Source organism: Megascapheus bottae, chromosome 4 (genome assembly GCF_031878675.1).
Source record: "Megascapheus bottae isolate mThoBot1 chromosome 4, mThoBot2.hap1, whole genome shotgun sequence".
Taxonomy (NCBI): Eukaryota; Metazoa; Chordata; class Mammalia; order Rodentia; family Geomyidae; genus Megascapheus; species Megascapheus bottae.
The window spans coordinates 44,531,980-44,546,835 of NC_143512.1; the positions used below are offsets into that span (position 1 = coordinate 44,531,980).

General features: G+C 43.6%; 1 protein-coding gene across 1 annotated transcript in view; it reads left to right on the plus strand.

The window, feature by feature from the left end:
* Nucleotides 1-14,856, plus strand: part of Naip (NLR family apoptosis inhibitory protein) — a 29,636-nt gene extending 14,780 nt beyond the window's left edge. Inside the window, exons 9-15 of the mRNA XM_090331817.1 lie at nucleotides 1,727-1,784; nucleotides 2,469-4,574; nucleotides 6,172-6,339; nucleotides 8,504-8,656; nucleotides 9,968-10,054; nucleotides 11,627-11,791; nucleotides 13,965-14,856. Of these exons, the coding sequence (XP_090187943.1) occupies nucleotides 1,727-1,784; nucleotides 2,469-4,574; nucleotides 6,172-6,339; nucleotides 8,504-8,656; nucleotides 9,968-10,054; nucleotides 11,627-11,791; nucleotides 13,965-14,317 (3,090 nt within the window). The 3' untranslated portion in view covers nucleotides 14,318-14,856. The remainder of the gene's footprint in view (nucleotides 1-1,726; nucleotides 1,785-2,468; nucleotides 4,575-6,171; nucleotides 6,340-8,503; nucleotides 8,657-9,967; nucleotides 10,055-11,626; nucleotides 11,792-13,964) is intronic.

The following is a 14,856-nucleotide window of genomic DNA, read 5'->3' on the forward strand; positions in this document are numbered from 1 at the left end:
AGGCCCTGAGTTCAAGCCCCAGGACTGGCAAAAAGAAAAAAAGAAAATCAGATCTTAGGGGTTGTCAGGGAGGCAAAGTGGGAGAAAAATATGAGAGGGGAGAACAGTGTTCAAGAAGAAATGTACTCACTGTTTTATGTGTGTAACTGTAGCCCCTAACAACAACAACAAGCATCAGGCCTTCCAGGCACCTGGGCTCACACCAGTAATCCTAGCTACTCAGGAGGCTGAGATCTGAGGATCAAAGCCATTTCAGGCAAAACATTCCATATGATTTTTCTCCCCTCCCTCTGCTTTGTGGGGCTTGAACTCTGGGCCTAGGAGTTGTCCCTAAGCCCCTGAGCTTTTCAGCTCACAGCTATCGCTCTACCACTTGAGCCACAACACCACTTCCCCCATGTGATTCTTTTTTTTCCCCCTTTGGTCAGTCATGCAACTTGGAACACTGGACCGAGGAGTTTTCCCTGAGCTCTACAGCTCAAGGCTACCAACCTACCCCTGAGCCACAGCCCCACTTCCAGTTTTTTTTTTAAATAGTGATTAATTGGATATGAGTCCAAATTCTTTAGTGATCTAAAGATCACCATTCAAAGACCGCCCAGGCAGGAAAGTCTATGAGACGGTTATCTCCAGAAAACAAGAAGTAGTGCTGCAGCTTATAGTTGTAAAGCACTAGCCTAGAACAAAAGAGCTTAGGGACAGCACCCAGGTCAGGAATTCAAGCAAAAAATAAAGAAAAAAAGGGAGGGGAAAGAGAGGCAGAAGAGAGGGAAAGAGAGAGAGAGAGAGAGAGAGAGAGAGAGAGAGAGAGAGAGAGAGAGAGAGAGAGAGAGAGAGAGAGAGTGTATGTGTATGTGAGGCACCAGTGGCTGTGTCTAATCCCAGCTGCTCTGGAAGTGGAGCTATGAGGATCATGGTTCAAAGCCAGCTCATACACAAAAGTCCAGGAGACTTTTGCCACAGCGCTACTTCTGGTTGTCTGGCGACTCTTATCTCCAACTGACCACCAGAAAACTGGAAGCAGCGCTGTGGCTCAAGTGGTAGAGTGCTAGCCTTGAGCTGAAGGGCCCAGGGACAGTGCCCAGGCCCAGAGTTCAAGCCCCATGAACCCATGAAGCAATCAAAAAAAAAGCAGGGGGAGGGGAAGGAATGAGAGAGACAGAGAGAGATGCATGGAAGCTGGGTGAACAAAATAAAGGAAGGAATGAGAGAGGGAGACAGAGAGAGAGAGGAGAGGAGAGAGATGCATGGAAGCTGGGTACTGATAGCTCATTCTTTTTTTTTTTTTTTTTTTTTGCCAGTCCTGGGCTTGAGCTCAGGGTCTGAGCACTGTCCTTGGACTTTCTCAAGGCTAGAGCTCTACCACTTGAGCCTCAGCACCACTTCCGGCTTTTTCTATGTATGTGGTGCCGAGGAATTGGACCCGGGTCTTCGTGCATGCTAGGCAAGCACTCTACCATTAGGCCAAACTCATGGCCCTGATAGCTCATTCTTATGATACTAATTAGTCAAAGCTGAGACCCAAAGATTGTGATTTGAAGCCATCCCAGATAGATAAATCCATGAAACTCTTAGTTTCGTTTGACCAGCAGAAAGTCAGAACTGGAGGTATTCCTCAAGGGTAAAGCTATTTTGGGGTGATCTGTGTTTAGAAGATGTATGGTCCTTAATGATATTTCATTCTGATACAAATTTTAATTAATAAGGAACCTAATTGTATTCAAAGGAAGCCACAAAGACAAGCAATCTGCAAGATTCAGAAGCAGTTAATTCTACAGTGCCAGGTAAAATCTTGGAAGTAACACAAGCTGGTGTGTGTGTGTGTGTGTGTGTTGGTCTTGGGGCTGTCCTGAGTTTCCTTTGCTGTACCACTTGAGCAACAAGTCCATTTCCAGCTTTTTTATTTTGGTAGTTTATTGAAGATAAAGAGTCTGAGCCTTTCTTTCCTGGGCTGGCTTTGAACCTTGATCCTTGGATCTCAGCCTCCTGAGATGCTAAGATAACAGGCGTGAGCCACTGGTGCCCAGCAGTACATGAGATTATATGTATGTGTAAATACATTTGTATATAGGAGTTGGAAAAGGAAGGGTATTCATAATTGTCCAGAGAGGAGGGGCACTGGATTGTGGATGTATGGGAGAGAAAGCCGAAGTTCCTAGGACATCTCCAGGCTTAGTGCAGGTTTGAACCCACAGTGCACAAGTCTCAGATTTAAATAAGCCGAGATTTAAAGACACTGTACCCAGCTTCTTCTAGATTTTTAAGTGGGAAAGGATAGGGTCTTATTCCCCATGGAAAGCCGTAGACCTGAGCACATGGTCCCTATGTTCTGGTTTTGCTGAGAGAGCTAAGAGAAGGTCTCAAGCTAGAGGTCTCAGATGGTGATGGAATCATGCAGTATCAAAAGCATGTCTTTAGGACTGGAGAGATGTAAGTGTGACTCTAACTGTGCCTCTCTTTCTCCACAGAGGGAGCACCGAGGTGGTTGAGAGAGGCAAAAAGACTGAGTGAGCAACTGAGGGCAGCCTACATCAAAGCTAGTTTTCGCCACATGTCTTTACTTGGGATCTCTCCCAATCAACCCACTGACAGATTTCTGGGTTGTGATCTGTCCATTGTCTCTAAGCACATCAGCAGCACAACCCAAGAAACCCTGATGATGCCTGAGGTCTTGGCCAATCTGAACTCCATCATGTGTGTGGAGGGAGATATGGGGAGTGGGAAGACAGTCTTTCTGAAGAAAATCGCTTTTCTCTGGGCATCAGGATGCTGTCCCCTGCTATATAGGTTCCGGCTGGTCTTCTACCTCTCCCTCCGCTCTATCAGACAAGACCAGGGACTGGCCGACATCATTCATGACCAGCTCCTAGGGACAGAAGATGCTCTTACTGAAGAAGAGTCCCTGAGGAACATCATCCAGCAGCTCAAGAACCAGGTGCTATTCCTTCTGGATGACTATAGTGAAATGTACTCAATCCCTCAGGCCATACAGAAGCTGATTCTCAGAAACCACACATCACGGACCTGCTTACTGATTGCAACCCATAGAAACAGAACCCGGGACGTTCGCCGATACCTCCATACTATTCTTGACATTCAAGATTTTCCCTTCTATAACACTCTGTGTATATTACGGACTCTTTGCCCATATAATTTTATCCGTCTGGTAAAGTTTATGATTTATTTTAAAACCAACCAAGATTTACAGGGAATTCAGAAGACTCCACTGTTCTTAGCAGCCCTCTGGGCTAATTGGTCTCAGCACCCTTTAGACCAGTTTTTTGATGATGTGGCAGTTTTCAAGTCCTATATGGAACATGTTTCCTCTAGGGAACAAAAGAACACCGAACTTCTGAAAGCAACAGTGTCCTCCTGTGGCCAGCTGGCCTTGAAAGGGCTTTTTGCATCTCGCTTTGAGTTTAATGGTGATGACCTCATAGAAATAGGACTGGATGAAGATGAAAGTCTAACCACATGCTTCCTGAGCAAGTTTACTGCCCAGCGACTAAGACCAGTCTATCGCTTTTTAAATCCAGCTTTCCAAGAATTCCTTGCTGGGATGAAACTGATTGAACTCCTGGATTCAGATCAGCAGGATGAGCAAGAGTTGGGACTTAATTTTTTGAAAGAAATTAACTCCTCCTTGAAGGCTGTATTTCTCTATAAGAAGTTTTTGATTTATGTCTCTAGCCAACCTTCAACAAAGGTGGGACCAAAACTGGTATCTCATTTGTTGCAGTTGTTGGATCATAATGACTCACTGCAGAGTATACCCGAAAATGATGAGTACCTGCAGTTCCAGCTGGAAAGTTCGCCGCCCATGCAGTTAATGTGGGATATGTGGAAGATCTATCCAGAGACTTTCTTTGCATATGCTTCATTGCGATTGCTGGATCTTGCTCTAAAAGTCGCTTATCATAGCAATACGATGGCTGCGTGTTCTCCATTTTTCCTGCAGTTTTTTCAAGGAAGAACACTAGATTTGAAAGAACTTGCATCAGAGTACTTCTTTGAATATCCAGAAAGCTTGTTAGTATTGAGGAGCATCAAAGTCACCCTAAATGGGAAGAAATCACCACCCCGACCATGTACGCCAGACCTGGAAGCATGTTATAACAAATCACAGATACCAGCTGTAGATCCAGACTACGCAGCTGCCTTTGAGTCTCTGAAGGAAATTGAGCAAAACATTGCTGAGAAACGAGAGAACATACACAGGCATATGAACACGAAAATCATCAGGCTCCCAGACATCAGAGGCGGCTACTGGAAACTGTCTCCCCCGCCCCACAAGATCCCCCTGCTGCAAATCCAGGTGAGCAATATGGATACTGCCGACCAGGAGATGCTCCAAGTTCTCACGACTGTTTTCGCAGCTTCTCAACGCATTGAAATCTGTTTGACAAACAGCAGCAGCTTCCTGGAAAGCATCTGCCCAGCCCTGGAGCAGCACAGGGCCTCTGTCACCAAGTGTTCCATAGACCACCTTGAGCTCAGTGCCACAGAGCAAGATCTGCTTCTCACCCTGCCTTTCTTGGAATCTCTTCATATCTCGGAGACAGTCCAGCGACACGGTATCCTTGAATATATTTTGGATAGCTTTTTTTTGTATATGGTACTGGGGTTTAAACTCAGGGCTTATGCTTGCTAGGCTGCTTACTGCTTCAGCCATGTTGTTGCCATGTGTTCTCAATGAACCCACCACACCTGACTCATTCTTTGAGATAACATCATGGAAAGGTTTTTGCCCAAGATGGCTTCAAACCCTTATCTTCCTGTCTCTACCTTCTAAGTAACTGCGATTACAGGTGTGAGCCATCATGCTATCTCCATTCATTTGTCCATAGACAGCTGGGATTGTTTCTATCACTGGCTTTTGTGAATCATATTGGAATGCACCACAGGGTTCTAAATACCTGTTTGAGTCCTTGTTTTAAACTGTGTGGGATATATACCTAGGAGTGGAATTGCTGGCTCATATGGTTTATGAGTCAGCCATTCTAAACTATTCCACAGTGGTTACACCATTTTACATTCCCAGAAGAAATGTGCAAGGGTTTCAAGGTCTCCACATCCTCATCAATCTTATTTCTCCTCCCCTTGCTCTTCCTTTATTCTCATAAAGTTACGCTAGCTAGAGGCATTTATTTTGTGGATACTGTAACTTGAACCTAGGGCCTCACACTCTCTTGCCTTGCTTACTCAGATGGTGCTGTATCATCTATAGCCTCATTGCCTCACTGTTTGCTGATTATTTTGGAGGTAGAATCTTGAGGACTTTTCTGCCTAGGCTGGTTTTGAACCTCAATCTTCTGGCTGTCAACCTCCCAAGCAGCTAGGACTGCAGGCCCACCAGTGCCCAGCTTATTCTAGCTTTTTGCTGATTAACTGGAGGTACGAATACTAAGACTTTACTCTTCTAGTACTGGTGGTTCATGCCTATAATCCTAGCTACTCAGGAGACTGATACAGAGCAGGATCATGACTGGAAGACAGCCCAGCAAGAAAGTCTGTGAGACTCTAATCTCCACTAAACAATCAAAAAAGGTAGAGCCAGGCACCATGGCTCACACCTGTAATCCTAGCTACTCAGGAAGCTGAGATCTGAGGATTAAGGTTCAAAGCCTACCAGGCACTACAAAGCCAGTGAGATTCTAATCTCCAATTAACCACCAGAAAACTGGAAATGACACAGTGGCTCAAAGGTAGGGCAGTAGCCCTGAGCTGAAGAGTTCCAGGACAGTGCCCTGGTCCAGAGTTCAAGCCCCACGATCAATTAAAACAAACAAACAACAACAAAAAAAAGCTGTTAGTAGAGCTGTGGCTCAAGTGGTAGAGTACTGATCTTGGGCAAAAACCTCTGGGACAGGGCCGGGAGTTTGGCCTAGTGGTTAAAGTGCTTGCCTAGCATGCATGAAGACCCGGGTTCAATTCCTCAGTACCACATACATAGAAAAAAGCCAGAAGTGGTGCTGAGGCTCAAGTGGTAGAGCTCTAGCCTTGAGAAAGTCCAAGGACAGTGCTCAGGCCCTGAGCTCAAGCCCAGGACTGGCAAAAAAAAAAAAAAAAAACCTCAGGGACAGTGTCTAGGCCTAGTTCAAGCCCCAGGACCAGTGCAAAAAAGCTAACCAGAATAGCTTATGAACCAAAATAAACTGTGTTGCTTTGCAGATCAAATCTTAGCTAACTTGGACAAGTTCCCATGCCTTAAAGAACTATCTGTGAAATTAGACAATCAACAAGATGTGTTTTCAGTCATTCCTGAAGAATTCCCAATGTTCCATCATATGAAGAAATTATGGATTCAAGTTTTATCTGAGAAAGATTCCTCCAGACTTGGTGAGAATGAAACTGACTTATTTTTGTGTCATTTGGGAGTTATTTGACCAATAATTTATTTAGTAGTTAAACTTCTGTGATTTGGTATAGCCTATATTGTATACTTTGTGGGAATAACACATTAGGAAAGTAGAGAGCTATGACTGTTATAAGCTTGTCATGAAGTCTTCATCTTCACATCTTTTTTTTTTTTTTTTTGCCAGTCCTGGGCTTGAGCTCAGGGCCTGAGCACTGTCCTTGGACTTTCTCAAGGTTAGAGCTCTACCACTTGAGCCTCAGCACCACTTCTGGCTTTTTTCTATGTATGTGGTACCAAGGAATCGAACCCGGGTCTTCATGCATGCTAGGCAAGCACTTTAACCACTAGGCCAAACTCCCGGCCATCATCTTCACATCTTTAAGGTAACTATTTTATAGCTGAGGAAACTGAGGCAAACAGGGTGAAGTCATTTGTTCAAATTCATTCAACACAGGACACGTAGGTTCACAAACAAATTATGACTCCAAATTTTCAATTCTTCCCCCCTTCCTACCCTTCCCCACTCCTAGAGACCACAGCTTGTCTTCAGAATCTGGGTACCATCACCTAGCTTTTCTGCTTAAGAAAATGCTTGTTCAAGCCTGGGTGACGGTGGCTCACACCTGTAACCCTAGCTACTGAGGAGGCTGAGAGCTGAGGATCATAGTTCAAAGCCAGCCTGGCCATGAAAGTCTGTGAGACTCTCCAATTAACCACCAGAAAACTGGAAGTGGCACTGTGGCTTAAGTGGTAGAGCACTAGCCTTGAGATATCCCTGAGCATTACAGGGATAGTACACAGGCCCAGAGTTCAAGCCACATGACCAACAAGAAGGAAAAAGAAAGAAAGGGGGCCGGGAGTTTGGCCTAGAGGTAGAGGGCTTACCTAGCATGCATGAAGACCTAGGTTCAATTCCTCAGTACCGCATACGTAGAAAAAAAAAAAGCCAGAAATGGTGCTGAAGCTCAAGGGGTAGAGCTCTAGCCTTGAGGAAAAAAAACCCAAGGACAGTGCTCAGGCCCTTAGTCCAAGCCGGGACTGACATTTTAGGGGGGGTGGGGAGCTTGCTCAAGCAAGCAAGCAAAAAACCACTAAAAAGCAAAAAAGCATGGCACAAGTGGTAGAACAGTTTCATAGGAAACATAAAGCTCTGAGTTTAATGCTAGTTACACATGTACACACACACACACACACACACACACAGGAACACAAACCAACATTTACTAAAGCTGAAAGTTGTAGTGGGTTTTGTTGTTGTTTGCTTATTTCCTAATACCAGGCTCTAACTCAGGCCCTTGCATTTCCCTTACTTGCTTTCTAGAGTGACGCTCTACCATGTGAACTACAGCAACAGACTAGCTTATTCCTTTGCCCTTCCTTCCCCGATTCTTTCGTTCTCTCTCCTCTTCTTTTCCTTCCCTTTCTTGTCAGTCGTGGGGCGTGAACTCTAGATCTGGGTATCGTCACTGAGCACTTCAGCTTAAGGCTATCGCTCTGCTTGAGTCACAGCCCCACTTCCAGTTTTCTAGGGGTCAACTGGAAATAAGAGTCTCATGGAAGGGCCAGGAGTTTGGCCTGGTGGCTGAGTGCCTGCTGAGCACTCTATGTATGTACTATATACATAGAAAAGCCAGAAGTGGTGTTAGCCTTGAGGAAAGAGTACAGGGACAGTGCTCAAGCCCTGAGTTCAAGGCCCAGGACTGGCAAAAAAAAAAAAAGTCTCATGGACTTTTTGTTCCTGGGCTGACTTTGAACCGTGATCCTTGGACCTCAGCCTCCTGAGTAGCTAGGATTACAGATGTGAGCCACCAGCGCCCAGCCCAACCTTTGTCCTTTTATAGCATTCTTAGTCTACAGATGCAAGCTACCAACACAGACACATTGTTAAAGCTAAAGATGATATTACTGAACCCATAATTTATAGAATAGAGAACTGATCCCCAGAGAGGATCAGGAATTTATCCAAGTTCATGGTGCTTACTTCTGAGCTGTAGAACCTGAACATACCCAAAGTAGCATGATTCTTTAAATCATTACATTTATGGTGCCTTGTTTAAACTTCTATAGTTGGGGAAAAAACATGAATGATAAATTTGTGATAGAAATTTAGTTTTCTCCAACATCCCACAACCTCATGTTTTACAGTTCAATTGATTCAGAATTCTCCAGACCTTCGAGTTTTCTATTTTAAAAGTTATGTTTTATCGGACTTTGAGTCTCTTGCAAATGCACTTGTTTCATGTAAGAAACTTGAAGAAATTCAGTTTTCTGGACGTTGTTTTGAAGTCACCCCATTTGGTAAGAATAAACAATATTAAATTTTTGGTTTAAAATGCTCTGTGGATAAAGCCTTATCAAGTAACCTAAAAAGTCAGAATTCAGAACAGAAATGAAATTGTTTCTGGATACTAATTGTTCACACCTATGACTATAATGTTATATGTTACTCAGTGGTTGAGATCTGAGCATCTTAGTGAAAAGAAAGCGCAAGCAGCAAATCTGCCATACTCTTATCTCCAGTTTAGCAAAAGAGCCTGGAGGTGGGGGCCAAAAGTTTGGCCTAGTGATAGAGTGCTTACCTAGCATGCCACATATATAGAAAAAGCCGGAAGTGGTGATATGGCTCAAGTGGTAGAGCTCTAGCCTTGAGAAAGCCCAAGGACAGTGCCCAGGCCTGAGTTCAAGGCCCAAGACTGGCAAAAACAAAAACATCAAAGAAAAAAAAAAAGCAACCCTGAGGTGACTTAAGTGGTAGAGTGCAGCCATGAGCAAAAAGGTTGAATGAGAACACAAGGTTCTGAGTTAAAGCCCCAGTAATGATATAAAAATAAATAAAATAAATAAAAATACAATTGTCAGATACTTGTGGCTCATGTCTATAATCTTAGCTACACAAGAGACTGAGATAATACTGAGAATTGAGTACACTCAAAGCAAGACAGAGAAAGCTATGAGAACTGTGGCTGAAGGTGGTAGGGTACTAATCTTTGAGCACAAAAGCTCAGGGACAGAGCCAGGAGTTTGGCCTAGTGGTAGAGTGCCTGCCTAGCATGCACGAAGACCGGGGTTCGATTCCTCAATACCACATGCATAGAAAAAAGCCAGAAGTGGTGCTGATGCTCAAGGGGTAGAGCTCTAGCCTTGAGAAAGTCCAATAACAGTGCTTAGCCTCTGAGCTTAAGCCTAGGACTGGCAAACATAAATAAATAGCTCGGGGACAGTGCCTAGATCCTAACTTCAAACCTCAGGACTGGCAGTAAAAATACAATTATGGTCAGAGAACTTCTAGCTTTCGCTGAGTAACTAGAGATTAAAAAGCTCATGGTTTTTCTTGGCCAGGCTGGCTTTGAACCTCAATCCTCAGGTCTCAGCTTCTTAAGTAAGCTAGGATTTCAGATGTGACCCATTGGCACTCAGTCCTATTTTTAATTTGGCAGTCATGGGACTCGAACCATGGTCTTCATGCATGCTAGGCACACACTCTACCACTAAACCAAACTCCCAGCCCCTCATTGTGAATTTTAACGTCATTTTTACAAGACTGTTTGTTAAAAATATTACCCTTTGTTACAAGGATATCATAACTAAATTTTCATTTTTCTCCCACAGTCACCATTTTGCCAAATTTTACTTCCCTGAAGATATTAAATCTTGACCTACAATATTTTCCTGATAAAGAAACATCAGAAAAATTTGGTATGTTTACAAAGCTGTGTTTATTCCTATTCCTGCATGGTCCAGACACACAAAGTCCCTTTTTTACTATTAGCCACAAGAAAGCAAGGTATATACATACAGTTGTCCCTCAATATCCCTGGAGATTGCTTCTAGGACTCTCTTCTCCCTTTCTATAGAATGGTTTTGTGTTTGCATATAACACTTTCCTAGGTACTTTAAGCCATCTGTAGATGTAAATGCTGTATATACAGTGGTTACATGGTACCACTTAGAAGCAATGGCAAAAGCTAGTTTGTTTGCTTATCTGTCGTTCAGAGGGTGAGGGTGAGCATAGAAACTGAGGGAAAAATATGACAGCACTCACTAGACACCATGTTGAAAATGGGCTACATGGCTTGTGGATGGGAATAGGAAGGACAAACAGAAAGAGCCAGGGAAGGGGTGACATGTCCAAAAAGAAATTTATCACTCCTCAGATGGGTGCGGTGTTTCATGCTTGTAATCCTACCTACTCAGGAGGCTGAGATCTGAGGATCTGTTCAAAGCCAGCCCAGAAAATAAAGTCTGAGACTCCTTATCTTCAATTAACCACCAGAAAACCAGAATCAGTGTTGTGGCTTAAGGGGTAGGGTGGTAGCCTTGAGCTGAAAGGCTCAAGGACAACGCCCAGGCCAAGGGTAGGGCAGTAGGCCTTGAGTTGAAAAGCTCAGGGACAGCTCCCAGGCCCAGCTCCCAAATCCCAAGACCGACTCACACACACACACACACACAAAAAAAAAAAAAAAAAAGGAAAAGAAAGAAAAAGTAAAAAAGAAATGTACTGTTAAACTAGGTGCCAGTGGCTCTCACCTGTAATCCTAGTTACTCAGGAGGCTGTGATCTAAAGATCATGGTTCAATTCTAGCCTGGGCAGGAAAGTGCATGAGACTTTTATCTCCAGTTAACCTCCAGAAAACCAGAAGTAATACTGTGGCTCGAAGTGGTAGAGCACTACCCTTGAGCAAAATAGAATGGTGCTGAGGGGTCGGGAGTTTGGCCTACTGATAGAATGCTTGCCTAGCATGCACGAAGATGTGGGTTCAGTTCGCTGGTACTACCAGTTCCTTGGTACTACATACATAGAAAAGCCAGAAGTGGTGCTGTGACTCAAATGGCAGAGCACTTAGAGGAAAAAGCCCAAAGACAGTACTCAGATCCTGAGTTCAAGTGCCAGGGCTGGGGGGAAAAAATGGTGTTGAGGCCCCATGTTCAAGCCCCACAACCCACAAAGAAAAATGATATAGATGGATAGAGACAGGCAGACAAATATATATCCAGAGAGAAAAAGTCTTGACCTAAGTTATATAACTATAACCCCTTGGTACATCATTTTAACAATTTAAAATTTTCATTTTTAGAAAAGTAGTAACGACAATAAAAACTGTGCATTACCATTCATAAGAGATGTAAGTTTTTATTATTATGCTTAAATTGAAGGAGCAAGGGAGAGTTGTGATATTTTCACATATAGATGCAGTGTACACCCATTACCTTCTGTCACTGTTACTGTGCTTTTCCCCCTCCCCACTTCTCAAAAATCTCCTTTGACAGCTTCCACCTTAGGTTCTCTTACTAACCTGGAAGAACTGAACCTACCCACTGGGGATGGAATTCAACAAGTAGGCAAACTGATTGTCCAGCAGTGTCAACAGCTTCCAAATCTCAGAGTCCTCTCCTTCTTCCAGACGTTGAGTGATGACAGTGTCATGGAAATTGGTAAGCTATCTTTAAAGGACTTCCTTCCCTTCCCTCCCCCACCTCTCTTTCTTGTGGCACCGAGGATTGAATTTATATGCTAGGCCAACTCTGTTATCAAACTACGTCCCATTCAAGTCTCTGTTTAGACACCTAAACAAGTATTTGTTTTTTTAACAATTAAAGATGAATATACACATAAATCAATATAAAAATCAATGAATATTTGACTTTTTTTTTTTTTTTTTGTGGGTCATAGGGCTTGGGCCTGGGTGTTGTCCCAGAGCCCTTCAGCTCTAGTCTACTGTCCTACCCTTGAGGCTAACCCTACTTTCTATTTTCTAGAGGTTAACTGGAGATAAGAGTCTCAGGTCCTTTTGTGCCTAGGCTGGCTTTGGACCTTGATCCTCAGATCTCAGCCTCCCGAGTAGATAGGATTACAGGGGGAACCACCATGCTGGCCTTTTGTTATGAATTTGTTAGAGTTTTAAGGGAAGTCAACCAGATTAGAAGGTAGAGCATCTCCAGTCCCCATGGCACCCTAGGTAACTACTATGTTGCTTTCTTTTACCACAGGTTAGATTTTGCCCATTAAATGTGTGTGTATGGAAGTGGTGCTGTGGCTCAAAGTGGTAGGATGCTAGCCTTGAGCTGAAGAGCTTAACGACAGTGGCTGGGCCCAGGGTTCAAGCCCCGCACGCATAAAAAAAGGGAAAAAAGTAAGACAACAGTGTGGGCTGGGAGTGTGGCCAAGTGGTATAGTTCTTGCCTAACATGCACGAAACTCTGGGTTTGATTCCTCAGTACCACATACACAGAAAAAGCTGAAAAGTGGTGCTGTGGCTCAAGTGGTAGAGCACTTGTGATGACAAAGACCAAGGACAGTGCCCAGGCCCTGAGTTCAAACCCCAAGACTGGGGGGGAAAATGTATGTGTGTATTTGTGTTTGTGCCAATCCTGGGCTTGAACTCAGGGCCTGACAGTGTCCCTGAGCTTTTCCACTCAAGGCTAGCGCTCTTATCACCTGAACCACTGCTCCACTTCTAGCTTTTTAGTGGTTAATTCAAGATTAGCCTTCCCTATTACATTCTGGACCTGTTGTCCAGGGTCACCCAGCTATGGAAAAATAGGGGCTCTTAGGGAGGCATTCAATAAACACAGGTTGGGCTGATGTCGCAAGTGGATAAAGAGTGGGTACAGACAAGCATTTCTCCAGAATGGATTTGAACTGCAATCATTAGATCTCAGCCCCCTTAAGTGGGGAGAGAGTGTGAGGGAAAGGAGGAACTACTCAAGTGGTAGAACATTCCAAAGCAAGTAAGGGAAATATAAGGTACTGGAGTTAAAACCTGGTACTAGGAAACAAAATACAACAAAACCTACTACAACTTTCAGCTTTAGTAAGTGTTACTTTGTGTTCTGTGTGTATATGTGTAACCAGAATTGAACTCCGAGCCTTGTTTCTGATGAAACTACTCCACTGCTTATGCCATGCTTTTTTTTTTTGGCCAGTCCTGGGGCTTCAACTCAAGGCCTGAGCACTGTCCTTGGACTTTCTCAAGTCTAGAGCTTAAGCCACAGCACCACTTCTGGATCTTTCTATTATGTGGTACCAAGGAAATGAACCTAGATCTTCGTGTATGCTAGGCAAGCACTCTACCAGCAAGCCAAAGTTCCGGCCCCTAATCCCTTTTGCTTTTTTAAAAATATTATTTATTAGCCAGGCATGCCTGTAATCCTAGCTACTCAGGAGGCTGAGATCTGAGGATCAAGAATCAAAGTCAGCTTGGACACAAAAGGACCTGAAATTCTTATCTCCAATTAACCTCTAGAAAATGGGAAGTGGGGCTTGGCTAAAGGGTAGGGCAGGAGCCTTGAGCTGAAAGGCTCAGGGCCAATGCCCAGGCCCAGGGGTAGGGCAAAAGCATTGAGCTGAAGAGCTCAGTGCCCATGGGGAGTTCAAGACCCATAACCTACCAAAAAAAACCTTTATTATTATTAATTTTCTCAAAAAGCTAAATGAGGGTGCAAGGTTCTGGATTTAAGCCAATACTGGCACAAGAAGACAAAATCAAACCAAACAAACATGAATTATATTGGACACGTCTCCCTTTGATCAGTGGTAGTGGTTGGAGAAGAGGTCTACCAAAAGAAGTCCTCAAGATTTTGATCTCATGAATGTTTATCTTTGTAGCCAAAGCAGCAATCAGTGGAGGTTACCAGAAACTTGAGGAGTTAAACCTTTCACTTAATCACAAGATCACAGAAGAAGGATACAGAACTTTCTTCCAGGCACTGGATAACTTGCCAGCTTTGCAAGAGCTGGACATCTCCAGGTACTTCACACACTGCATCAAAGTTCAAGCCACCACAGTGAAGGCGCTGAGCCAGTGTGTGCTTCGCCTGCCTAGTCTCATCACACTAAACATGAAAAGTTGGCTCCTGGACACAGAGGACATCAAACTCCTCAATGCCATGAAAGAAAGACATCCTCAATCTAAACATTTCACTATAGCCTGGAAATGGATATTACCAGTAGAGAAATAGCTTGCACAGATTAAGTAAGAGTGGATCTTACCTGAGATCTGCATGCATCTTTTCTAAGCTACTGCTTTACCTGTATAGGACCTCTTCCTGTATTTGACCAGAGTTGCCAACATCTTTTTACTCACTGCCAATGGGAATAACAAATAATGCCTAGGGAAAACTGCTTTTATTCCAATGGCTTTGAGGAATTTACCATGGGACCATGGCTTTAATTTTTTTTTTTTTAAGAATTTACTCTACTTAGCATGAAGTATGTTCTATAACGAACTCTTTTCTATCTGGAAGAAAAAAAAATCACTCTACTCACTATCCATGGTGCAAACCCATGGGTTTTAAGAAAACCAAACAGGCCCAGATACCTTAAGATTTTCTTTTCTTTTTTTTTTTTTTTTTTGGCCAGTTCTGGTGCTTGTACTGAGGACCTGAGTACTGTCCTTGGGCTTTCTCAAGGTTAGAGTACTACCATTTGAGCCAAAGAATCAGTTTCAGCTTTTTCTACGTATGTGATACCGAGGCATCGAACCAACATCTTGGTGCAT